Raw genomic sequence first — 26,578 nt, 5'->3', positions numbered from 1 at the left:
ACCCTGCAACTCACCCAGCAACTAACATGAGAAAACAAAACCACCTAGAAAGAGTCAGACACAGAAACATCCCCAGAAATCTCCCTGCCTCCTTGAAAAGCTCTTTTATAGTATGCAGTACATGGATTATTCAGCACCCTGCTGACACATTCTATAGAATCAAAATCAGCAACCGAGCCTAAAGAGCAACTAGCTGGGTTGAAAGAATCAAACCTCAGTTTCCTCAAAATCCCCACAAAATCCAAAAGCAAACCAAAGACCCTGAGAAACATGCTAACAGTATCCTGAACTAGAAAACATCTTCTCAAACCTGCCAAGGCTGCACCAATTGGATTAAAAGCCAAAACAGGACAGAATTCAGGAAAACCTACAGTTAAAATAACCTTCAATGCCTAACCTCCAGTTTTCATGGTGTTACATACATGTACATTTGCAAGACCTTGGTGCAGCAGTTACAAACCACACCTCAGCACACCCCAACTGACACAAATCTGCAAAAGGTGAAACCTGAAATATTGACATGCACCTTTACATGTTTAAATCTATAAGTTTACACATGGTCCACAGGCTCTGTTTGAGCATGGCCAGTGCTCTCATGAGGGTCCTGAGTCATATGGTAGTCTTTGTCCATGAACTGGTACAAAACCCCTTATTCATTTCCTATACAAGGAAGAAGAACTTGAGCTGTTGCTTGTGAACACTGCTTCAAAGGACAGCAAGTAGCCTGCACTCAGAAGCATTTAAAAAAGCTCAAAAATACAAATAGGTCCCTTGAAACAAACTATCTTGTGGATTATTGTATCAGGTAGTTTATTTATGATAAAGATTTCTGAATACATGAAGTCTGGAACATCTAGTTGTCCTCAGACATCTTTTTCTTTGTGTCAAGTGTAAACACTGACATGGTTTTTCAGAATGCCAACCTGACTTTCCTGGAAACCATGCCAAGGATGCTACCTCCACTTTGACAGCCATGTTTTTAAGTTAAGACCTCCCAGACTAAACTTCACCAATACCTGGCTAAGCAAAGGTACGAAGTCAAAGAAATGTCAGCAATACCAGATCCTTTGAGAGAACATGATATAGCCCAGTAACAGAGTATTGATTAAATTCTGCTAGGGAACCAAAGACACTTGGGACTATACTGGGAACTGTATTCACAATGGGGACAGCTGGGCTTTTCTTTCTTTTTACCCCTACAAATGCCTGAAAATGTATCTCATATCTGTATTTGTAATATTCTTCTTTTGTACAAAATCTGATCCCTTCAGAAGAATCACTGAGGTTACAGCTTTAATTTACAGCAAACTTAAAAGTGTACACTGATATGCATTTTAGCATGGTAATATCCAAAATGATATTTCAATATATGAGAACTTGAAACCTGTGATTTATTATTTGGACAAGTTAGTTATTGACAGGCTGATTTTAAGGTTTCAGATGTTACTCACAAGGTATTTAATAGTCAGTGAACACCTAGTAGACTATGCAGCTTTAATCAGAAGGACAACATGAATTGAACGACAACTTACAGACAGACAATTATTCTTTGCTAGAAATTCATACTTCCTTTTAGATTTTGCTTTCCATTTTGTTTAACAACAAACAGAGCTGTTAACTATATCAGAGACTGTATCTGCGTAATATCCAAAATGATATTTCAATATATGAGAACTTGAAACCTGTGATTTATTATTTGGACAAGTTAGTTATTGACAGGCTGATTTTAAGGTTTCAGATGTTACTCACAAGGTATTTAATAGTCAGTGAACACCTAGTAGATTATGCAGCTTTAATCAGAAGTACAACATGAACTGAATGACAACTTACAGACAATTATTCTTTGCTAGAAATTCATACTTCCTTTTAGATTTTGCTTTCCATTTTGTTTAACAACAAACAGAGCTGTTAACTATATCAGAGACTGTATCTGCATTGCTTACAAAGATAGAAAAAATTGTGTGAAGGACAGAAATTAGTAGAAATTATGCCAAGTAATCATATCTTTGCTGTATTTTTGCTGTTGCTTATTTTGTAACCTAAAAGATTTACTATGCACTGGTTTTAATGTCTCTATTATAAGAAGATTTTGAAGAAGTACCTAACACATTCAATAAACACATAAAAAGTATGAGAGCACAGAATTAAAAAATGAAGGGATAGGTATTGAAGGAAATCAAAATCATGGAAGAGAAGCTGTTCAAATTAAAAAGACTAGATAGGGGCAACACATTGAATAAACTATCAAGAGGCAGAATTCCAGATATGAAAAGCAGAATGTTAACAGTACTCACGATCTTATCTGTGGCAAGTCTGTTTCTATTTTGTGACCCGTGTTTCTGAAAATCTGTATGGCTGCCTCAGCTACCTTATCATCTTCCATCCTGAGGCACTGCAGTAGAGACTCATAGGTCTCTGCAGAGTGGAACGAGGTAGGATGTGTAAAGGACAGAACCTGCACACACATATTAAAACAAAAGTATATTTATTCATAGTAAATGAACAATCAGAAAAACAAAATGATGGCTGTTTATGGGCATTACCATCACTATAAATAGCTATTTACTACTACATTAAATAACTGCACTGTGGAGAAGATTACATATAGATTTTCAAATAAATTCATCTAAGTTTTGCTTTTCAGGTCCTCCTGTTCTCCAAATATTTTGTAAGATACTACATTATCTGAATATATAAAAACACATTTCTTCAAACGAACACTTATTCAAGAGTATTTGTTTACACTGCGATTGATTTAAGAAAACTTATTTTCAACCTAATTTAACTGGATTGAAATTTTAATTTCTCCAGAATCTATAGCCCCTGAGCAGAAAAGAACAAAAACCCCATGGGCAACTGTTTTCCAGTTATATCAAATCCTTCTTTCTCCCCCTTCCACTTCTCAGCACCACTGAACACAAGTTCCCTTCTCGCTAAAACACTTCTCAGCACCACTGAACACAAGTTCCCTTCTTCTCGCTAAATAACGTGGCTCTTGAGCTAACTGCTTGCTCTCCTGCCAGTGACATGCACACCCCACAGAAGGTGTCTCTCCCAGTTTCCCTGTTTCTCTTCCTCTCACTTTACCTCTACACCTTTTTCTCTACTACTTCCCTACGCAGAAACCAATTTCTGCTTTAACTTGTACATTTCAACACCCGGCGCCCTTTTCAAAACACACTTCTTCCAACAAACCATCTATTCCATTATTCTTCTTTCAAGCGAGTATTACTAAGCAGTTTCATACATTAAAAAAGTAATTATCTAAGTACTAAATTCATGCTAACACTAATTTGTTACTCATGTCCCTTTTGCCCCTTCCATTACAGCTGCATTAATGTAGATTACCTTGAGAAGTTCAAGCCCTGCACGAATAGCAGTATCAGGACTTACACCCTCCTCTTCATCATCAGCTGTCCCCTCTATGGATTTATTCATTAGTTTTACTAGTGCACTGAAATGAGAGATACAAAAAAGGAACAAAGAAGTAAGTATAACAATGTTAAAGGCTGGAGATACAAGCAAGATTGTTTAGGTTTTCACAACATATAAAGGGAAAGCAACAGTCCTTGGGGGTGGTGTTGTCATTGCTGTTTGGTTTTTGCTATTTTTAAGTTATTTTATTTTGTTATTTTTAAGTTATTATTAGTCCTTTTCTTTCTAATTGCACTTTCTGCAAAATGAATTCTTTAGGGAGAGAAAAAAAAAGCCATCCAAAAAAACCCCCACCATGCTGGTGGCATTAGATCAACACATACTTGCACAAGTTCCAGAATTGTAATTAGGTTGCCAGACAAGTCTCAAAAGAAATCAAAACATTCTCTTGCACAATCCCACAAAAGCTAATTAATTCAGGTGCTATATGGAAGACTGTGCTGCAGTTAACTACACAAAAATTATGCTCACAGTTTTCACCTGAAGTCCCACAAACAGAATTTTCACCATGAACTGCTACATTTTAAAAATAATTTTACAGATAGCACAGCAAAGCAGCATCAAAAGAAGTTGCATCCTCTAGGTTGCTGGGAATGAATACATTTACATAATTTTGATTTAAAACTCACCCACACACTTATTGCTAGGACAGACCAATTTAAACACCAAGAAAGTTATTTTTTCTTTTGCTATTTCTAGCATATTTTAATCATTCATGAGTCAATTATTCATGACCTTTCAAACTTACCTAATGGCTTCTGAGTCAATATGTACAGGGGCAATTCTTTCCAAAAGAAATTTGACCATTTCCAGAAAAGGATTTGTTGGCTGCTTAGGATTTGCAAGTTTCCGGGCTATCTCCCTCTACAAGAACATTAGATACAAACAAGAATTACGCCCATTTTACTAGCTTCTTTAACATGGTTAGTAAGCTAAATACAGTTACTTCTTTTTTACCACAGAGATTGTCTATATAATCAGTGAAAATTTTTTTAAGGGGGAGGCTGTTGGTATCACCACACCTCTCTTGATCATGTTATATTCAAAGCAGACATACTTCACAAAACTATTTAAATATCATTCTAGTTAGAGCTCTTCAGGGGTTCTTAAGAATTGCAGCCCAGATTCAAAAGAGATTTAAGGAAGAGCGAAGTGCAGCGCACAGAATGTGTGTGTCTGTTGTCAAGTGTAATCCAGAAAAATGAGGGTAACCCTGCAGTACATTGAGATTTCATAACAATGAAAAAATTGTCCTGCTCCCTTCCCTGTAAAATTTCTGAGGCATTAGACAAAACCCGAGAAGTCTACGTCTGTTTGTAGATGCTCTTTGTGATCTTTAATTCCTGTCAAGGAAACTGCTTATTTTGCCTTAGACCATTAAAAAAAAAAATCTGTGATGGCTGGCAGATGGAAAAGTAATGGTTGTACTCTGGGAAAGTACAATTTAATATTAAGGTGTGTATTTTCATCAAAGAGGTTAAATAACATGAGGGGAAAAAAAAGAGTGATCTCAAAATACTATTCTAGGATGAAAAATAAATTAGTAATATGCAGATGGTAACAGATGACTTGCTGGTAACTTGAAAGCTGAATCAGTGTGAGAAGACCGTTTGGGAACCCTAAACCACAAAACAAGTACTTGAAATAAAGTATTTTAAAGAAATAAATTGGTCTTTGGGCATTATGCTTGATGCTTATAATCCCAGGAAGGAATAAAGCTAGTGTTTTCTTAAGATAATGATTGTAATTATCTTTTGCCTAATCTCTACAGGTTAATCAAAAAGGCATTTTTTGAGAATTGGAAACATATAAAAACCACATTTAGGTAACTAATTAATCACCATTAATTCCAGGTAGCAGTTTTAAGCACAAATATTTATGGTATAGAAGATTGCTTTTCTATTTCCTTACCACACAGACATCTGCCTGTTTACAAGAACATGTAGGGCTAATTAACAGCTCAAGCTGGGACCGAAGTTTCTCATCATCACCCAAAACCTGATTGAATTTCTTCACAAAATCTTGTGCTTTTCCAGGATCTGGAAGGTTTTCTGTATGATCAAAAACGGTTTAACGTGAGATGATTTTGCAACTTCAGCAGGCCAAGATTCACAGAAATACAGTTTCCAGGAATGCTGTAGTAGTTTATAGAATGTTTACAGAAAGTTATTAACACTTACTTGCTATGGTCATCAGCTTTCCAAACATGGCAGCACTGTTTGCTTCTGACTGAGGACAAGAGCAAAAACAGACAAACAAATCAGCAATATCTCCTTTATAAAATACACCTTTAAGCTGGTATGTTAGTCTTCTGCAGCACTACTTTCTACCCCTGAATCTTATGGTTTATGTTTTTAAGAATAGATACTAGACTAATGTAACTATCACTAACTTCTACCACACAGAAAGGTGAAAAATCTTCTTGTAACATCAAAGAACTGCAAAAATTCATTAATTCACGTAACAGATCAAAATTAAAAAGTCCCCAGTACCCACCAAAACAGGAAATTCCCACAAGCCCACTCTCTCAAGAAAACCTCAAAGTAATGCCCTTCTATTTAAAATTTCTACTAGTATTGTTTTTTTCTAACCAGTGAAGAAATCACTGCTTTATGTTACAACGTATTCAATTTTCAAAATCTCTCAAAGTGAGAAAGAAAAAAGGTCTATCAAAAGCAAACAAAAACCTTTGAAACTTTTAAAACTTGTTCCAAAGCTCTTGAGCAGTACTACAAAAGAATGATCAACAGAAGGAGGTCATATACCTTCAAGCATTACAGAAAGCAACTTTACTTCGTGAGAATGGAATGTTGCCGACATACAGAAATGAATGAATAACAGAGTTACATGTAATCAATAATGCAGTATTAACCCCCCCCCAGTAAATCAGTCCCACAGATCCACTGGATAAAGTACAAATATTTTCAAAACCGTACAGTGGGCTGCTTATGCAAATCCAGCAATTCTCGTACATGACTCCTTAGCATGTTCTGGCACTTCCACATCTCATTCAGTGCTCTGCAAAAATGATAAACAAGAAAAGAAAAGCTTCTTCATGAGAAAAACATGCTGGATGTTTTAATAAACAAGACTGTAAATATATTAAAAATAAATTTATTAAATTAATTTACTTTTTAGCATTTATTTATCAAGTGTAACACCTGTTAGGTATAATCAAAACCTACCAAATATTAAACATAAGTGTTGAAAACAAGGTGGAACTGATTTTCTCTTTTTACAGAGAATCATCTCTCTTATTCTTCTAGGAATAATTTAACAATTTAACATATGCAGGACACCTGTAGTATTTCTTACAACCACCCAAATAAAAAACAGTCCACCATCCACCAGAATTCAGTCACACACCTTCATCATGGATCCTAATAGAGAGCAAACCTGGAAGTCATCACTTGCACACTTTTAAGTCTGCAAGAAAATGAAGGGACAAACCCACTCTTCTCAAATATCACGGGATCCTCTTGTCCAATGGACATGTAGGGTTTGTATATAAAAGGGAAATGTTTTCAAATACTATGCTACTTGCAAATAATGCTAAGCATCCATTAGCTGTATTTTTATTACATAAAAAGTAAGACAACAGATGTTAGAAAAGCCTAAGAAAGCAAGTATTTGTTGAATACAAACTATACTTACTTGACAGCATTTGGATCCAAGCTAGCATACAAATAATACAAGCACTTCATTCGCTCTTCTGTTTCCAAATTGTGTGGAACAAGGTACTGAGCAAAGATTTTCTCTACCAGTAATCTGCAGGAAAAGAAGAAAATAAAGAAGAGAAATCACTACTGTACATGCCAAACAATACCTTCCAGACAAGCTGAAAAAACAAGAAAGAGTGGAAGTCATTAAAACCAGATTTTTCAACAAAAAAGACAAAAAGTAGTGGCCTTTTTCTCAGCTGTAAAGACTCTTTCCACTACTGACAGAAAAACTAGCAAGAACTGCTTCTTGAGAGCTTTTCCACGTTCTTTCACTTTCACCTCTAAGAGGGAATAATCTGTCACCATCCAAATTCTCGTCTTTAAGATTTGAGAATCTCCCTTTGTTTATTCCAATACACTGAAGGAACACTGACAGTAAAAAGCTCAAATAAAGGAGAAAGAATGCAAGAATATAACTGAAAGGGGAGGAAAAGTAAAATTTTTTAGTATCCTTGAAAGAGTGGTTAAAATTGAACTGTAGTACTTGGGAATCTACTCATTCTAATACAGAAACTAAAAATCAGCATTAAAAAAGTGGAGATGAAGGAACACCAAAACATATACAAATAAAGGGGCAAAAGGCAAACTGAGAACAAACCAAACCAGCAAAAACAATCTCCAATTATCTTTTTAAAATTCACATTTGAAGTTTTACATTAAATACCAATTTTGAACTACAAGTGAATAGTTAATCTAATTATAGCCCCCACAATAAAAGAACATTAGTATGAATTGAATTTACATTTGAATGAAAGCTGTGCACAATGTTCAGCAATACAATTTGATATTTATTGACAACTACTGTGTGTGTTTGAGTTTTAAGACTTTTTCACTAGGTACCAGTGCACTGGTACTAGCAAGAACTCTGAGTGTCTTGTACAGAGACCACAGCAGCACAGATCAAACACAAGTTATTTCAGCTTATACAGCTTATTTTTGTTGAAAAAAAATTCCAAGAAACATGAGGGCAAGACACAGGAATAAAAGGATGACCATGAGTATGGCTACAGCCCATCAGTATTAAAGAAAATTTAGCTTTGTCTCTTTAAATGTACACTTTCCTACTGATGACTCCAAGAACTAAATTGTTTGGGGAACAGGATCTTCAGAGCCCAAGGGACTCCATCTGTTTAATACACTAGGAGATTGGAGGCATCAGAGCTCTTACCAATTTATGAACATTGCTCTAGTCCATGTCTCTATAGATACATGTTCTAGAAAAGCAATCAATACAAATGGAACAACTGCATCATCCCTTCCCTGGTCCCTGTTGGTCAGGGTCAAGATTTACAAAGTGGGAACAATGCAAGACACACTTCTCTCCTGTGAAGAAAGTGACTGGCTAGGATAACAACAGCTGGTAACAGGGCACTGTTTCAGATCTGGTTGTTTCACTCCATTCCCTATGTATTTATTGTAAAACAAAGAAGCTCAGAGGCAGCTCTTGTGGTCAGAAGTTTTCAGTCTTGAGCAGATGTGTACATCAACAGCCAAGCAACAAAAAAACATTATCAAGTGACCAAGATATCAATGTGTGGAAAAAAAAAAATCTGTTCTATTCCATTTCATGCTTGAAGTCTGTGTGATATTGCACTGCTATCTCCTGAAAGAAACAGTGTTATTCCATGCACACTGCAGAAAATACTCCAAGGCTCAGAGCTGTCCACTGCTACTTTTTATCCTCCTTGCAGCATTACTGAAGGAAAATAGGGCAGAGCCGGCTAATTTTGGCCCATCCTTGCTTATGTGTTTAAAGGATTGAACAGACTCTGTCTTAAAAGATCATAGCATTTCTACATCTCTTCAGGTGCTAAATCTCTAAAATCCTGACAATAGCACAAACACATCCCTCCACTGAGATCAGGAAACCAACCCCGTGGTGTCACTGAGCAAAAATTTAATTGTCAGCCTTGAAGACTAGTAGCATTTGAATTAAAATTTAGAGTACCACACTGACCTAGAAGAACATTAAAAATGAAGCCACTGATCTTTCTGTGTGGACACACAGAAAACAAACAGGATATAATCCATGCCTCTTCATGAAAAAGCTAGTTTGAATAGTGTAATCAGGCTTTCCGAAATCATGTCAGAGAAAGAAACTCAGCTTTGGTGACACACTCTTCCCTTAAAATTCCCTGCCTCATTTCCATCAGTGTTCTGCTTTTGCTTGAGCAGAAATACAGAAAACATCTGCCCCATTCACTATACAACTGATTCATTCTCTGTCCACTATCAAACCTGTGTACTGAAAATGAGATGTAAACATGGCAGAAAAACCAGAAACCTCTCAATGCAAACTAAAGTATATTTTCATGTATATGCTGAATTAGCTTCGTATAAACTATGTGAAGACTTCCTGATTTTCAAAAAAGGAGCCAACTAATCAAATATGCAACTATGGCCCACTTACAATCAGCCAGATGAACAAAGCGAGAACCTTCACCACTGCAGTGCTTAAAAATTTAGTATCATAAATGGCACCTGAAGGAGGCTATTGGCCCATTCAGACTAGTCACCAAGGCAACAAAACATGCTGAAGTAGCAGGCTGCATAAGCAAGGCTGTAAAGAATTTTCTGAGTCTATCCTACTAAAAATCTAGGCTGAAATTCTGCCTTTGTGTGATACCACAGCTTCTCCCTTCCTGAAAGACTATGAATAATCTTCCAAAACCTTGGCCAAAATACTTTTTTCAACACCAAAATGATATTTCAAAAAATCAAAGGGACTGAGTGACAGAACACAGACAAATCAAATGTGAAAGCACCCCTGATGTTTCTTCAGCTTTTGGTCTACCAAAAGCTAAAGGTCCATATACCAGAAGGAGAGATCTGTGCATGTACGACAGAACACAGACAAATCAAATGTGAAAGCACACCTGATGTTTCTTCAGTTTTTGGTCTACCTAAAGGTCCATATACCAAAAGGAGAGATCTGTGCATGTAGTGTGGTGTGGACACACAGAACACAGAGGATGGATTTTAACAGCCTGGCCTCTGGAAAGTAGTAAGGCAAACCACAGCTGGCACAGTAAATGCCAGATTTAACTTTTTTTTTTCTACACAGTAATCAGTTAATGAAAATCTGCTATCATCATAGATCTAGTTCCATCAGTATATGAAAATGAATCCATGAACAGATAATACAACAATTCTGAATATGTGCATAACATGCCTTAATGATTAAATATACCATACATCAATCTGTAAATAAAGAATTTAATTCCACAGGATAAGAACATATTTTCAGAGTATCTCTTATCACTATACAATTAAAATTAGGAAGACTTAGATGGACTCACTTGTCATCAATGCTATTTTGATAATATATGTGCAAAAGTTTATCCTTTATCCAGCTCACTTTCTCTGCAGCATCTTTTCCAGCCTCAGCATGAAGACAATACTTCTTGTACAGCTGGGCAAGACCCATCATAGCTTCTTTTCTTACTCGCCACTTGAGAGGGAAGAAATGAAAAGAAGTTGGGGAATTGTTTTTTGTAAATAAATAAATAAATAAAACATACAAAATACAGTAAAGATGTAGAAGCATGAAAGACAAAATAGCCACTTTCTGATGTCCTATATTCAGACACTTCAAAAGCTGAAAAATGCTGTTTGAAGCCTCTAGATGAAAACTTGCAAAGCCTGTGTAAGGGTTTTCTTGCCAGTACCATGCAGATTAAATATGGTCAGTACCCAGGACTCCAGTACTTCTCTGTGCTGAGCGTAAAAAATCTGAGAGCTAGCCACCAGAAAAGAAGTTAAGTACAGCTTAACATGTATGCCTGAATAAGTGTCTTACTGAGTCAGGATTTGGAAGGCTTATCTATTCAGAGACAGGCACCTGAAGTGGCAGACTTTCTTCCCATTGCCTTGCACCATCTTACAGCACCCTTGCCTAGACATGGGAGATCTGGAGCCTAGGCCAAGCCAAACCTGCTAGGCTTAAACTCTTAGGCCACCTTCCAGGACAGTGGGAGAGGCCCATTTTGCTGAAGCCTTGAGGCAATTGTTCTAAGACTACAGGGATTAAGGAAAAAAAAAAACAGAGTACAAGAGCTACAGGAGGAGTTCATGGGTTCTCCATCTTGCTTTTGGTGGTCATACTTTATCCTCTCAAGTAAATAACAAATGTTCCATTATTAAACAATTTAACAGACGAGACCCATAAGCCATCCTGTGCTGATTTGTATGAGGAATCATACCAAAACTAACTTCAGGATTATTTTAGGCAGCATAGTGTCTCATGCTGAATGATTTACACAGTAAACCTCAGAAAACACTTTTTTCCCCACATAATTTAGAAGAAATGCATTAAATTTGAACTGAAAGAGATAATGTCTTTCAGAACACACTAGGTATCACTTTTGGCCTTGAACTCCAAAGGACTAGCAACACTCAGATCATTTCAGCCTACCAAGCATAAATGTAGATACTATTATTCACACTGTAACTTCCTCAGTCTTGTTAAACTGAAGGCTTGACTCAATACCACTGAGGTACTGCACATTTAACTTCTTAATAGTTTTACTGAATGATTTCCTTCTCTTGAAGGGCAAAGAAAACACAAATCTTCAAGATAATATGGCTCATGTCACCACAAGACACCACTAGCTGTTGGAGCAGGTTGTAACAATAAGATGGAAAGAATAAACTTGTATTTTGTTACATATTTCTTAAGTATTAAAACTGTGACAGATGAGTCAAGATAGTAATGATTTTGCCAGAACACAACACAGTAATTAGTTTTCACAAAAGAGAAAAACTTTAGCTATAAACAGATGTTATTGTTTAACTCTTTTGCAGGAATTTGTTCACTCCTGTTACGATCTAAAGCACATTTTAAAGAAAATAAAGGCCTGAAAGAGAAAACATTTTCAGAAAAGCATTCATATTTTTCTGCATTCAGATACACCCTGCAGGTGATAGCTTCATCAGATCTCCTATATGAGACAGGAAGGATGGCAAAACTTGTCAGAAGAAAACAAAAAATGATTTCTAGAAATTATTCCAGAAAATTTAAGTTTAAAATGAAGGAGTAATAACAGGTTACAAAAGAAAGGAGGTTTGGATTGCCAACAGAATTCTGATTAGTGAAATTGCTGTAGAGTAGATTTCAGAGCATTCAGAAAGGCAGCTGCAGACTGACAATAGGAGACACTGGACTAAACCACTTAGAGAATGTTTGGAACACCATGGAAGCAAGTCATTGAATAGGTGGCAAATGTAGGGGAAAAAAAAGAATAAGACACTTCTGGAAATTAAAGCTGAAACAGCAAATAAACCTAAAGAGGAATGTAATAATCAGTTTCAAAGGCAGAATACATAATCACAGCGAACAGAATTACTACCCTGATTTAATTAACAGAAGAATTTTGATAATCTTAGCTTCCTTGGTTGACCAACATAATTAAATTTCTCCACTGAAGACTGTTGGGCTGAGTATTGAAAAAAAATTGCTACTGAAAGTTCAACACAATCCCTTACTCATTAGAATAACTTTAATAAACAGAATAGTTCCCCTCCATCTGGAAAAAGCCACAATGGTTTTCAGTACAGTTAAAACTAACGCACATGCAGAAAAATGCATAAAGAGGAACCAAAAAGAGGTGTATGATTCTATGGCTCCTCACTCTAGAGCTTTTGACTTAAAGCTGATGATGTGCAAGTCAGTTCTTATGAAGGGCCTGAGTCTCTACTGCATAAAGACTGTTGGAAGAAATGCCAAAGAAGTCAGCTGTCAAAACTCTCTTAACTTGTCAGGTTCTTAAGATTATTCCAGTATTATGGACCAGAGTATTTTTGTTATTTGTTTTTAAAATGTCTCCTAATTATTCTGAGAAGTGAAGATGCTGGAAAAGCCTCTGAAACAGTGTTCCAATGGAGCTTTCTTAAGAACAATTATCACCAAAGACTAGATTTCAGTTTTGAGGAAGCATGTTACCAGTGTTACTTTTCCATGTGGAGCAATAAAAATGAATTTGAAAACTAGTGCAAGTGGGTTTTTTTTGTTGTTTTTTTTTTTTTTTTTTTTTTTGTTGGTTTTTTTTTTTTTTTTTTTTTTTGTTGGTTTTTTTTTTTTTTTTTTTTTTTGTTGGTTTTTTTTTTTTTTTTTTTTTTTGGTTGGTTTTTTTTAATTGTTGTTGTTTTTCAAATAGTTACAATCATCATTCAAATGTCTATATAGATCAAATCAGCTAAGGACATTCCTTTAAAAAATTAAAGTGTCTTTTAGCCAGAAACTTTCACTCTAGAAAGTGTTTAGACTATCAATACTGTGTCAATTAGAATATGGTCAGGAGGAAAAAACCAAATCACTTAAATGGCATACCAATTAGCATGACTTAATTTTTTTTCCCTGCTTTATAAAGATAAGAGGCAAAACTGAAATGACAGGTTGGCACTTTACTTCAGCCTGTTGGACAAGCATTCTTTTCATAGAAATAGCAATACTCATTTGACAGATGACTGCAGACCTAAAAAGATGAAGTCAAACTGATGAACCATCATTTAGATGGTTTACAGTAGATGTGTCCAACAGAAGCCCAGCTACAAAGGGTAAATGCAGCCAGCAAAATACAGACCTCTTTTAAAGAAAAGAAGTTATTAAAATAGCTATAGGGCACTCAGCCTGGAATTGAGAAAATCATACACAGAAAACATAAAGATAGTTACATGGACATTATCAATGCTCCTCTCCCAAACTGGAGAAAAATCCTAAAAATAATTTTAAAAAAACCAGATGAAAGTTTACAAGTCCTTGATCTTCATTTTATAGAAGTAACCATATTTACTAACACATCCTGTATCACTAAGGTCTACTTCAAATGCTAAGTATTTGTTGTAGTAATTTCTAGTCAGTGCTCAATTTTATCTTCCCCTCAGGATATACTTTCATTAAAGCTCTCTCCAGAGATTTTTATAAGAGAAACATCATGTACAGACAAAGTAATTCTTCACTGATCACCTGAAAAAGCACCTAACCTTGAAATGCAACTACAACTGTTGGTGTGAAAAGACTTAGTCTACAGATAAGGAACATTGCATGCCACCACACTGATTTAAAGCCACACAAAGAAAGACCTAGCTCTGTAGAAATCAGTATTACAGCTATGCAGTAATAGCTGACTGCCTCTTACTGACAGCAGCATGCTAAAGGAAAACAGACAGAGACACTGGTGAAGACACAGTAACAATCATCCCCTTCTCACTAGGTAGAAAGTCCCAGTGGGAAGTGGTGGCCATACTAAAAGGTTTTAGATCTCATAAATGAACTTTTGGATATGTTTGAAAAAAGTGAAAAAGTGACTGAAAAAGAAGGAAGGTGATCTTGATCACTTCTGAGAAACATGCAATGTCAAGCTGCAAGTACAACTAATTGAAGGGCTGCTTTATCACAGTGAACATACTCCAAATCAGTATTTCTCTGTGTAAAGATGACATCATTTCCAAAATCAATTATAGTAACATTCTCACTTAAAAGGAAAAAAAAAATTTAAAAAAATTTTTTAAAAAAAGCTAGAATTACATAGGGGGCATCCTTTCTACAGCCTATCAAATAAGAACAATAAAAAGGGGAAAAAACATCAGCATGGCTACATTGCACAGACATGTCTGCTATTAGGCATCACTCTCCAAAGAGCATGGAGCCATATCCAAAAAACTGTAAACAGGAAACAGTATAAACTCTGGAAAATTGAAAGTAAATCCTTGATGAAGCATGGGCAATAGCTTCAAAATAAAGTTATTAAAAGCATACTAACTAAACATCTTCACCAAAGATTGCAGAAGCAGGAAGCCTTTCAGACCCTTTCTGAATGGCTGAGAGACAGATTTATTCCAGGAGAGAGGTCTGAAGAGGTTTCTTAAAGCATCATTAAGATACATTAAAACAAAAAAATTAGTGAAGCAAGCAGGAAGAAAATTATTAAGATTTTGTAATCTTAATTACAAAAGGTGGCAACCCATCTATGACTTTTACAAAAATTTAGACATTATATACCAAATACTAATTATTCTATTACTGCAATCTGTCCATAAGCAGACTGAAGACAGCAAATGTGAAAGAAACCAAAGGGTCTAAAGAGGAAAAATGTGCCACTCATAAGATCACCTGATTTGGAATGAGCAAACAGGTTGAAATAGAACAGTAACGACAACAAAGAGATGACACTACTGAAAAATAAGTGACAGAAATGTGTCTAAGAACTTTACATAATGGGAAGTTTTATCTAAGAAAATATAACTTCTAGCAGACCCAGAAGTCCATCAGTAAAATGCATTAGGATCCCAAAAAACTTCCAACAAAGTCTCATACCAGAGGACCTTAAAATAAAAATTTTGTTGTGAATTAATTATTAACTAAAACATAGGGGGAAATGGCTGGAAATAAATTACTGATTTTCACAATTAAAGGAACAAAATAAACCTGTAGATGAAGTCAGAAAGGAATCTCTGACATATAATGTATGAAAAATTATTACAAAATAAACTGAACAGTGTGTAGAAAATTTACTGAGGTAATTAGATGCAACATTATAATTAAGAATTGCAGAAAAGTGCCATGCTACTGAATTGTTATGATATGAAATGGAAGAAATTCAGATTAAGGAGAGGTTTTCCCACCAGCATTAACACTGCATGTACAGTATTTGGCAGTATACCACCTAAATTTATTCAAGAAAAACACTGATTTTAACATGAATGTTTTCTCTGCCAGCTCAGTGCTCAGAAATAACAGAAGAGACAGACAGAACGTTTCAGAATAAGAAAAAAGTCATCATGTAATAGCTCAAACTCTGAATGTCATTCAAACTCAGATGTTCTGGTGAGTGGCACAATGCTCTTAAATCTGGTCACCTTAGTTCCAACATCCAGACCAGAATGATCAGCAGTATGTAACAATCAATTTGTGTGGAAGTTAATCAGGTAATTCTTTAGAATATAAAACCAAGAATTGGAGAAGATATGGTATTTATATTTATTGAATATAAAGGAGTCAAAGAAAATTCATTATTTTATATAATCCAAGATCTATGAGATACCCAGCCAAATTATCAGACAAATTAGAAGCAAACAACTGAAGTTATTTTTCCCAAATATGCATTAAACTTTAATTTACTGATGCATATGCCATGGAGGCTTATAAATTACAAATAAATTCAAGAAAGGACTTGATAAATACATGGAATAAAGTTCCGTTGAAAGTTATTATGAGCATAGGACAGCAGACTTAAGAAATCCTTAAATCACAAATTGTTGGAAGCCAAAACTGATGACTGTAAGAATTATAATGGGTTATAGTGACCTTTGGCTTAAACATGTGTGACCATTCTTATGTTCTTATAATGTAACTGTGTTTATCACAAGTCAATGACCCTATTTGCCTCACAACACTTGACTGATGCCACCATAATATGGAATTTCCATTAAGATGTTCTCGTAAGAAAATAACTTTCTTCCCGTCAGTATTCTCGTTAATAGTTAATTCCAAAGATTCTCTGATTCTGTGGCTTCAGGTTTTTTCATTTTACTTTTAGTGAAGTATATTAGAAGCAGGTGACTGCTGAAAACACAATATGAACACTTACCCGTTTGTCCAGCGTTCTTTCCCTCACAAAGCCAAGCAGCTGGTCATTGACTAAAGACAGATCCCTCTTGCCCGCAGTGATAATTGTAACAATAACATCATGTCGAATGGCTTCTTCTGGGTCGTGTGATCTCACCTTCAAATAGTCTGTCATGAGCAGCAACAATGAGAAGCTTGGCTTTTTTACGTAGGTGTAATGTATTCTGATTTATTACTAATGTTCAATCAATTAAATGTCAGTCACATATCACAACCATGTAATCTATTAAATATAGAGTTACCCACAGGAAACATCTGTTGCAATGTTTTCTATGTTAAAGCTTTATAAAACAATTAGATAACTGTAAATATCAGAAGAATACAGGAGTGATAGCTTTTATGATTTACAAGAAGCAATAAAGTCAAATAAAGCTGACTAAAATATACTGTAAGTAAAGGGGGGTGAGGGAATAAGAAGAAACAAAAAGAGAAGAAACTCTCATTCCCAGAGAGTGAAAAATGTAAATAAAAAATCAGAAATATTGACAGTTGTTGTAGAATAGCTTGCATCAAAAAACCAAAGTATTTTCAGTTAAGCCTGAAAATCTTCTCACAGTTAAAATGATACTGTAGAGAAAGAAGAAACTTCATCATTTAGATCAGCAAAAAGGCATTTTCTGAGCTCAGTGGAACAGGGTAGTGAGGAACTCTGTTACTGGTTTTGAAAATAAGTCAGGATGTTGCACCAATATTTGCTTTGCCTCACCCAAAATTTCTTTAGAACTTGAAATGACTTTAAAATTCATTCTGCAATGGATAGCTTCTTAATGACTCAGTCTGAACAAAGTCCACACAAAACCACACACTCCTCCTCTTTCTAACTCATCTTCACTCACTTCACATAACTAGCACTCATCTTGAACAGAAATCATTTACTCAGCAGATGCTTCCATCCCTTATCAAGCACCATTGGACTTGGTACATTTCAGAACTACACTGCTATATACAAAAATAGTTACACAGTTCCTTGCTCATTTTGTGGGTTATTCTAAACTCCTTTATGAGCATCTCACCAGTGAGGTCTTTTGCTAAGTCTGGATGGTTCATTAAACAATGACTGGCGAATTTCACACTCTCTAATCTCACAGGGACATGGATATCATTGAACCTGGAGGGATAGAAGATAATGAATGTTAATTTTTAATTAGCTTTGCAAATCAGTATTATTCTCTATGTAGTAACATGTGTTGATAGTATGTTCTGTTAACTATTAGAATACTTTTATATGGCAAAAGTAGAGAATTTATATGTTTTGAATTTATCTTCATAATGTACCTCATATAAATATTTATTTCTTGTGAAATTCAGTCAGGACTGAAATTAAAGAATTAATATAGTGTACGTGGATAAAATGTTGACCCAACAGATTTTGCCCACTGACTTCTGAACACAGTTCTCCATAGAATGTAAATTGTGTGTGTCTACACAAACATACACAAAATTATAGAAATGTAAACTGGCATCAACAGGAACTATTTAAAAATATTATCTTTTTTAAAAATTATGAACTTCTACTTTTATATTAAAGGAAGTATCTCTTCACTCAGAAAGGTAAATGCCAAGCAAAACAGAGTTGCAGATAAGGCTGAACAGTATGAAGTTTCAGACAATGCTGGCATAGCTACTGTGTAAATTCTGCTATGCATATAATGTGCTGTCTAACTTATATGGCCACAGCTGATAGCAATAGAGCACCAGTCTTTCAAGCTTCCTTCTAAAATATAACCCTATGCAGTCTTCTGCTTTGACAATTTAATAAGGAACTCGTTCAAATACAAACAGTTACATCCTCTAAAAAGGCAATGAAAAATGCAATACTGTAAGAAAAGAGAAAAAAACCAGAAATTCAGAATTCTATCCCATTCCTCTTACCGCCCAAGAAAGCACTGCCAAAGAGGTCGATTTTGTGTGGCCAGATCAGAATCTTTGGAGCCAAAGAGTTTAGCCAGAAGTCGAACAACAGCCAAACGCTCTTCTCCATCATTACTCTAAAAATCAAAACATGAAAAAGCAACTGTAAATATTGTCTGTAATACCTTTGTAGTAATATTCTGCTTTTTTGAACAGTTAGATGAAAAACTGAGTTTGAAAGTATTTCTGATAATCCTCATTCTCTTTAACCATCTTATAGCATTCATACGAGGCAAAATATACAAATACCTATTAAGCTAATGTATTACAGACACTGAATAGATGGATGTGCTTTCAAATGACCCTCTTTTTCAGCAATAAAAACCCATACACAGTACTCCAATATATATTTGACAATATAAACAACTAATGATTTGTTTTAAAATGTTTTTAAGACTATTTTATGTGTGTGGAAAAGACACCAATTCAGATGTAATAAACACATGTGCACTAATGAAAGCCACATGTCATTTCATCAAATACCTATTTCTTGATTACTTTTGTTTGTTGCAACCATAGCCTACATGTACATCCACACATGCGAAATTATTTCTCTTGTCCACTTACAATCTTAGGAAAGACAAACAGCTTTTTAATTAAAATCCCCACAGACTTCCAAATCAGGGAAAATTAACTACTTTCAAGGATTCAAATCAGTCAGCTAACTTATTGCTGACAATAACAAATCTGATAAAATATTAGGAAATATTTCCCTATTATTAAAGCATTATTTTATAAAAGAAAATTCTGCAAATCAATACTGAAACTAACACATTTGCATTTCATAAGACAAGCCAACCACAGCCTAATTGCTTTATAAATTTTGGGTGTAATCCAAAGATGAAGTACATAAAGCTTTTGCATTAGACTGCATTAATTTATCATTACAATGATTATATATATTTTGTGTGCATAATACATGTTTCCAAGCACAATAAGCACATAATTGCATACTAATTTCCAATATCCTTTCTTCAATATTATATTTACCTTCAAAATAAAGCAATAAATACAGAATTTTTATTCCTCTAGTAGAACACTTATGAAATCTACAGTTATGCACTCTTAATAAAAAAAAATAAACAAAAATTTTTAACAAAACATTTAACAAAAATGTTACTGATTGTCCAAAGCTACACTGTAACCCACCTTCAGCTTGAATTCCAGTTGTGGCATGACAGACAGCAGTAAGTGAGGATCTATGGCAAAAAGCTCTTGTATCAAATCAAACACATGTTCTGATAAGTCACTTACTGAAGACTTTCCCAGTACCAGAACCTGGTTAAAAAACTAAAACACAAACAATATTATGTAGTATATTTTCCTTCATTAATGCAAACATTTTAAAAAATTCTTTTAACGCAGTATCATTAATGGTTTTATACCAATGGAAGGCATTCAAAGCACAATTTCTTCATTACATCAAAGCATTTCACCCTTACAATTTTGGCTCAAGCAAATTACAAACATCCTTCCCAGCTGAGTTTTATTATTTCTATCAAGACAGTTTAATACATGACAATTTGATAATTTCAAATCTCAGTAACTATCTCCCAAGCAAAATTAACATGTAACAAAAGAATTGCTAACTTAAAATGCATATTCATCCAGCAGAACACTGACCAAAAAAATTAGTACTTTTAAAAATTTTTCTTATAATTGAAACTCAATCCAACTGAAGATCATCAAATACTGAAAACAAAGGTTCTCTGCTTCAAATCCATTTTAAAGAATGTCAGATGTCTTTATGTTATGTCTTGCAATATTTGATGGCTAATGCATCACGGTCATTAGTGATCTAATAGAAAAAAAGCAAAGCAGTCTAAATTATGAATTATTTATTTTTGGATTTATATAAAGTATATTAAAATTTAATACTTCCTATTAGATATTGTGAGTTAATATTATTTAAGCAGTGCAAATGCAATAGCAAAAAAGCTATTACACACTTGAAAAAGAAAGTAAGGAGAATAGTATTAAATCAACTCAAATGTTACTTTATGTACTATCCTGTTTTCACATATGACTAATTACAAAGCTTAAAAAAACAGGGGAATGTGGTAACTGTTAGTCAGACTCCTTGAGCTTTTAAGTACTTACTGATTAATCTTTTATCAATCTGCCTAATTCCCTTTTAAACTGCTCTGAATTTTATTGATTCTATTGGCTTCAGCACCAAGGAAAGGCAACAGAATGGATCAGAACACATTCATCAAAGACTGCAGGAGCTGTATTAATATGCAGAATATACAACACTCATATTCAACAAGAAGGAATTGTAATTTGAAGGAAGCCTTGCAAAAAGCATAGTTCTTTTACTCTTTATGACTACAAGTCACAGCAAGTGTAGGAGAGGAAAGAAAATCAAGAGACGGTAGCTTGAAATGCTTCATCCTAAACTTGGTATGAAATAAGGCTGCTTGGTTGCTGCACACATGAACTATTAATGATTCCTTTTGTTGTAACAGGATTTTTGGTGGTCACCTATTTTCACAACCTAGATTTAGGCTTAACATTAGACTGAGATACATAAAAATTAATTTCCTCTTTGCTTATTGGAAATACTCCACATGTTTAACAACCAAGCCAACAATATGCTATTTGGAAAAAATTGTAGTAGCTTCTATAAACAACATTTAAAAGAATAAAAAGGCCCATCAAACCTCCAATAAATCAAGACAGCAACAAGAACACATTACTTGCAGGTAACATGGGTTAATTAATTTACATACATTGGCAATACACGGTTCAATGGTCTGGACGGTCCTTTTCAACAGGACTTTTGCAAGATCAAACGCTTGTTTGTTAAGGTTCTGAAATGAAGAAAATATAGTAACATTTTATAGAGTTTTCACACACAATAACAAATTTTGAAGAAACATTATCACACCTCCATACTCTGAAGATTAAGGTGCACCAAATCTGGCACTGAAAAATAAATGAATTTAAATTAATATTTAACTGTGGTTTTGTTTGCCCCTCATATACTCTTTAAAGATACACTCTGTAGCAAGCTCAGCCTTGTCTGGAGAGTAAAACTGTGCACTGATTTCTCCACAGACTGTATCATATGCTCTGAGACAGCCCACAATGAGACTACAGAAAGCACCTACACTTGGGCAGAGTCAGCAGTTAACTTTACAAGTAAGCATTTGATTGTAACATGACAAATCTGAACATTGTTTATATTGCTCTTAAGCAAGAAAAAGAATGCAACTGCATATCTGAAAAATCTGACTGTCCAAGTCTGTACAAATCCCATATGCAGTATCTCATATCATCTAAGGATTAATGCAGCTTGCATGGGAAAGATCACAGATATGGATGAGCTGATTGCCCTGAAAACTACAAATCACTGCAGACAGAATGCAGGTAAAGCCATGGGATGACTGTTCTTGGAAATATGGTATTTGGCAAATCTACACTGAGAAATCCCGCATGTTTTTTTAACTAATGAGATTACAAAGACAATTCATCAACAGAGAGCAAAGACAAACAAGGTGGCCAAAGGCTCAAACAATTATCTCCTCAGTCACCAAAGCACTAAGCTGATGTCTCATTGTAGAGGACAGACATATTTGTATTAATTCTTCTCAAAAAATATCCCAATACTTTCTTCTCAAACCCAACCATGATTAAAACCTTGTTGACTGGTATGCAGGTATTAAACTAAAGGACTGTGAATCTCTAACTTTTAAATACATTTTCTATGAAACTTCAATACAGCTTCTTCCACACAATCAAAGCAATAACCCATATACACACACAAACACAGAACACCACAATACCAAAGAACCAAACATCAAAAGAGCCTAGAAAAGTAGGATATAACCTAATAATAACTTAACTTTTTAACTTTTAAAACAAATAATCAACTATTTCAACTATTAGGAGAAAAGAAACCCTGTCTGGATAACCCATGCTGTAGAACATGCAGAAGAAAATACAGATTTTTAACACATGAAAATGTTTTTAAGGAATAACTTACGTAAGACTGGGAAGAAAAATCTTCACTGAAGAACACTACTTTTAAAGTTAATAAAAAGAACTAGAGTTTGAGGCCACAGGTCAAAATGTGACATGCTACTGCTACTGAAAACCTGTATTTACTAGATGAGTCACATTAGCACACACATAGAACAATGTACACCACACCATCACTTTACTAAGAACAGATGCACAAATTAATAAAATCCAGATTCAGAGGTAGACTGTACATCATGTCTAATAAAAAAAACCCCAAAACACCTCAGACCGCAATATTCAAACCACATTATTTCAGCTTCTTTACAAGGACAAACTTCCATCAAGTCTTTCCAGACTGATTTTCTTTTGTCATAGCAGAGAATGACTGGTATTTGACTGCTTTGCACAGACCTATAAGTATTGCTATTGCATGCATTCTACAAGAAAATCAACCATGCTCTTAAGGCTGGTGCTTCTGATTTACACATCTAAAGGCAAGCAATATAATCACAGAATTTTCTTGGAGATCTGTTCATGAAAGGAGAACATAGTTACAACAGTCAAACTCCCGTAGGCAGATCAGACAGAAGAACTTTCTGGTTGTTTTTTTTATTCTTTTTTTTGAACTACCATTGTAAAGCAGTCATTTAAGTGCTGTTGTTAAAGGAAACAAATAAAGTAACACAGACTGACATACTGACCAAATTATAATACTGAGCACTGCCTACAGGACATTTTTTTCTCAGTCATGACCAAGAGCTAGTAAGAGCGGCACCAATCCTCTAAGTGATACTAAATATGCATTACAACTCAATATTTACACCAAGTTTGTATCCCTCTTTATCAGAGCCTTGCTTGAGAATTTTCTTCATTAGGCAAAACTATAAGAATGTCAAAGGATCATATTCACTTCGACTTTGCTGTGGTAGGTTAAGAAGGAAGTGAGGTTTTTTTGCCAGCCTCAAACCATGACATTTGCCTAAATCAAATAGTCACACCACAATGTTAAGTTGTACAAGGTTTTACTGGGCCTTTGTACCCTCAGAGCAACGCCCCCTATTGTTAACAGCATCACCTCAGACCACCACCCTCTACTTCCATTCCTTGTATCTACTTGCCTATAATTCATCAGAAGCAGCTCACAAAGAGTGTATTTTCACAAGGACACTTGTTATAAGAGGCTCCTTGTGTCAGCAGTCTCAGTAAGACATTATGTCACTGCTGTCAATAAAAATGATTTGATAGAATGACATTCCTGTCCCATGATTATGACATAAGGAATGCAAACTCATCTCAGACAATAGATACTTTTATAAGCTTGATGAGATTTCACAGGTAAATGACAATGGCCATACTAATACTGATTTAGTTATGTAGTCATGGATGGACATGCCTTAATTTTTGTAATTATTTTTAATTAACAAATGAGCAAACAGAAACACATACTTAGTGTTTCTTAGTTAGTTAGTTACTTAGTAATCAGAGAGTGCAGTTCATCTCTGACTAGTGACCGAAACTTACAGTACTCCACGATATTTTTCATAAGTACAAGTGTTTTAGAAAGGGAATTTTCTTGGTCAGTGTAAGGTATCACCAGCCTGCATCTCATTTTGCTTTATTTCACAGCTAAAGGAGTTGTGTTTATTCACTTTTTAACTTCATTAAGGCATTACAGTGAAGGTACTTTAAAAGCTCAGTTGCAGACCCAGTGATCCCCTCTTCAAGGAACATACAATTCCTCTAGGAAGGGGAGTGTGTGTGTGTTCTGTGTCACTGTGTTCCTTACAAGTGAATTAAATGAAGAAAGACAATGGAAGGGGTGGGAAGCACAACCAGGAAGGTGCAGCAAAGTCTGACTAGCAAGCTGTGGAGAACAGCAACACACCACAGAAGTCTCAGGAATATCTTACCCCTGCCCCCCTTTTTTTAAATTCAAAAATATTTAATATCCTCTCTATTTAAAAAAAAAACCCAACATATCCCAAAAGTGAAACAACTAACTACCTACAATCCTCAAGATATAATGTTTTCCTATTATATTTGCTTGGAAACACTTCATTTCTGTTTCAGTACAGAGATCCTGAGGTGGCACAATCTCTGTATCAAATAATTTAGACACAGCTGATCAACAGCACCAGGTAATTCCCAAATGAATGTGAGAAAACAGAACAGTCACAATAGCTAAAGTGTATAAAGAGATAAACAATATGCAAAATGCAGTAAGAATTACTGTTATTATAACAGTACACTATGATAATATTTAACTTGGCAGACCTTGTGTGCAGGAATGAGGTTAATCAAAATTGAGTCCAGCAGCTCCTGAGTTACTCCATCGCCTTCCATGATGATAGAACTCATCAAATCCAGCATGTGCATTTGTACCTTCTGGTTGTGGCTATTACTAGGATCATAAAGAACATTTTCAATATTAAATTCTCAGACTCTGACAAATACTAACAGTACAATCAAGAAACAACATCAAATGTTGTCCAGTTTGCTCTCCCTTACACTCTCCACATCTCAAAAGTATTTACGTGCCTTTCTTCTCTTATAGAAAGGTTCAAAAATCTAGAACAACTTAGCTCTGCTTTAAGACAATCAAAATTAAAAAAGGACAACCAATACAAAAATGCAGATAAACTAATAAGAATGAAATATACTGCTGTAATATGGACAACAAATTTTAAAACATCTACTTTCAGACACATACCCCCCTGTAATGTCAGTAGTTCACATTCATTTGCTTTCCCAGTAGCTCATCATTTAGGGAAATAAAGAATTCTGTTCAGACATATTTATCTGTAGACTATGCAATGATTCAGTCTACCCCCAAATCTAATGATATTTTGACAGTTAATATAACGGAAATGATTCAACTTACTTGATAACTGAAAAAAGAGTCCTAAAAAGCTGAATAAAAATGTCATTGCAATCTTCCAACTCAAAGCAGATGTTGTAAGATTTGACCCAAGCTAAATTCTAAAACAAAAATTAAGATATTTAGACTAGTACAAATTCACATTAAGTAATATACATATAATCATGCTAGCTATGGGTTTTGGGTTTTTTTTTTTAAGGAAAAATAATATACAATAGATGTAAATGCTTTGGGGAAAGAGACTGGATATTTGCTTTGCATATAAAGAGCTCCTAACAGAGAGGCTTTGCAAGATATATCCAGAAAAAGCTAAATACAGAATGATCTGATTTCTTAAGTATGAAATCCAATTGACAGCACTTGTTAATACAGTAAGACCTTTTTTTCCTTCATGCTATGAAACAATACAATTTGAAATATCATGTTTTAAAAATCAAATATCTTGTTTACAAATGAGATACTATTTCTAAAAGCCCATTGAACCCCCACCACTCAGTTCTTGTCAAGAGTATGGTTTTGCAATGTTTTTAATGCAAAATCTTAACATTCCTCCTCCCATCACCAATATAGACACATTTGCATTTTAATCAGCATTTGAGATTTTCTCTCTTGATAAAAAACCCCAATGCATGGAATTGTATGATAAAGGTTAAATTTTAATAAATACCAATTGTTTAAACACGTTCTCAACTACAGATTAACAAACTTATTAAACACAAACAGCATTATAAGTACTAAAAGAAGCAATTCACTGAACTTAATGGTGTGATTTACAGAATAAAACAAATTTGCCAGGCATACTGGCACATCAGGAGAACAACTGATTACACTTCTTAAGTTTACAGAGCTACTACCACCTACTGAAAGTTACAACAGTTGTGTTACCTCTAACAAGTAAAAGTATCTGTTAAATTGAGGGCTCTTCGTGTCCTCCAAGCCTTTTAATTGTCTTGTAATAAACAAGAATATGTCCTGTCAAAAAACAAAGTTTACAAGCTTGATTCAGCTGCAAGTGAAAATACAATCCTTTAGTAGGTGACA

General features: G+C 34.8%; 1 protein-coding gene across 2 annotated transcripts in view; it reads right to left on the bottom strand.

The window, feature by feature from the left end:
* The window catches only part of PDS5A (PDS5 cohesin associated factor A), a 78,165-nt gene that overhangs the window by 21,253 nt on the left and 30,334 nt on the right, over window positions 1-26,578 (bottom strand). For both annotated transcript variants that reach the window (XM_039698909.1, XM_039698910.1), the window contains exons 4-19: window positions 26,423-26,509; window positions 25,541-25,638; window positions 24,934-25,060; window positions 21,426-21,506; window positions 19,843-19,983; window positions 18,655-18,770; window positions 17,796-17,890; window positions 16,745-16,890; window positions 10,457-10,608; window positions 7,090-7,203; window positions 6,372-6,453; window positions 5,616-5,664; window positions 5,347-5,486; window positions 4,184-4,299; window positions 3,349-3,454; window positions 2,295-2,455 (exon numbers count right to left, since the gene is read on the bottom strand). In XM_039698909.1, the coding sequence (XP_039554843.1) occupies window positions 2,295-2,455; window positions 3,349-3,454; window positions 4,184-4,299; window positions 5,347-5,486; window positions 5,616-5,664; window positions 6,372-6,453; window positions 7,090-7,203; window positions 10,457-10,608; window positions 16,745-16,890; window positions 17,796-17,890; window positions 18,655-18,770; window positions 19,843-19,983; window positions 21,426-21,506; window positions 24,934-25,060; window positions 25,541-25,638; window positions 26,423-26,509 (1,811 nt within the window). The remainder of the gene's footprint in view (window positions 1-2,294; window positions 2,456-3,348; window positions 3,455-4,183; window positions 4,300-5,346; window positions 5,487-5,615; window positions 5,665-6,371; window positions 6,454-7,089; window positions 7,204-10,456; window positions 10,609-16,744; window positions 16,891-17,795; window positions 17,891-18,654; window positions 18,771-19,842; window positions 19,984-21,425; window positions 21,507-24,933; window positions 25,061-25,540; window positions 25,639-26,422; window positions 26,510-26,578) is intronic.

Source organism: Passer montanus, unplaced genomic scaffold, assembly GCF_014805655.1.
Source record: "Passer montanus isolate IOZ18808 unplaced genomic scaffold, ASM1480565v1 scaffold13, whole genome shotgun sequence".
In the NCBI taxonomy this organism is placed as follows: Eukaryota; Metazoa; Chordata; class Aves; order Passeriformes; family Passeridae; genus Passer; species Passer montanus.
This window is presented reverse-complemented; position numbering and strand designations above follow the sequence as displayed.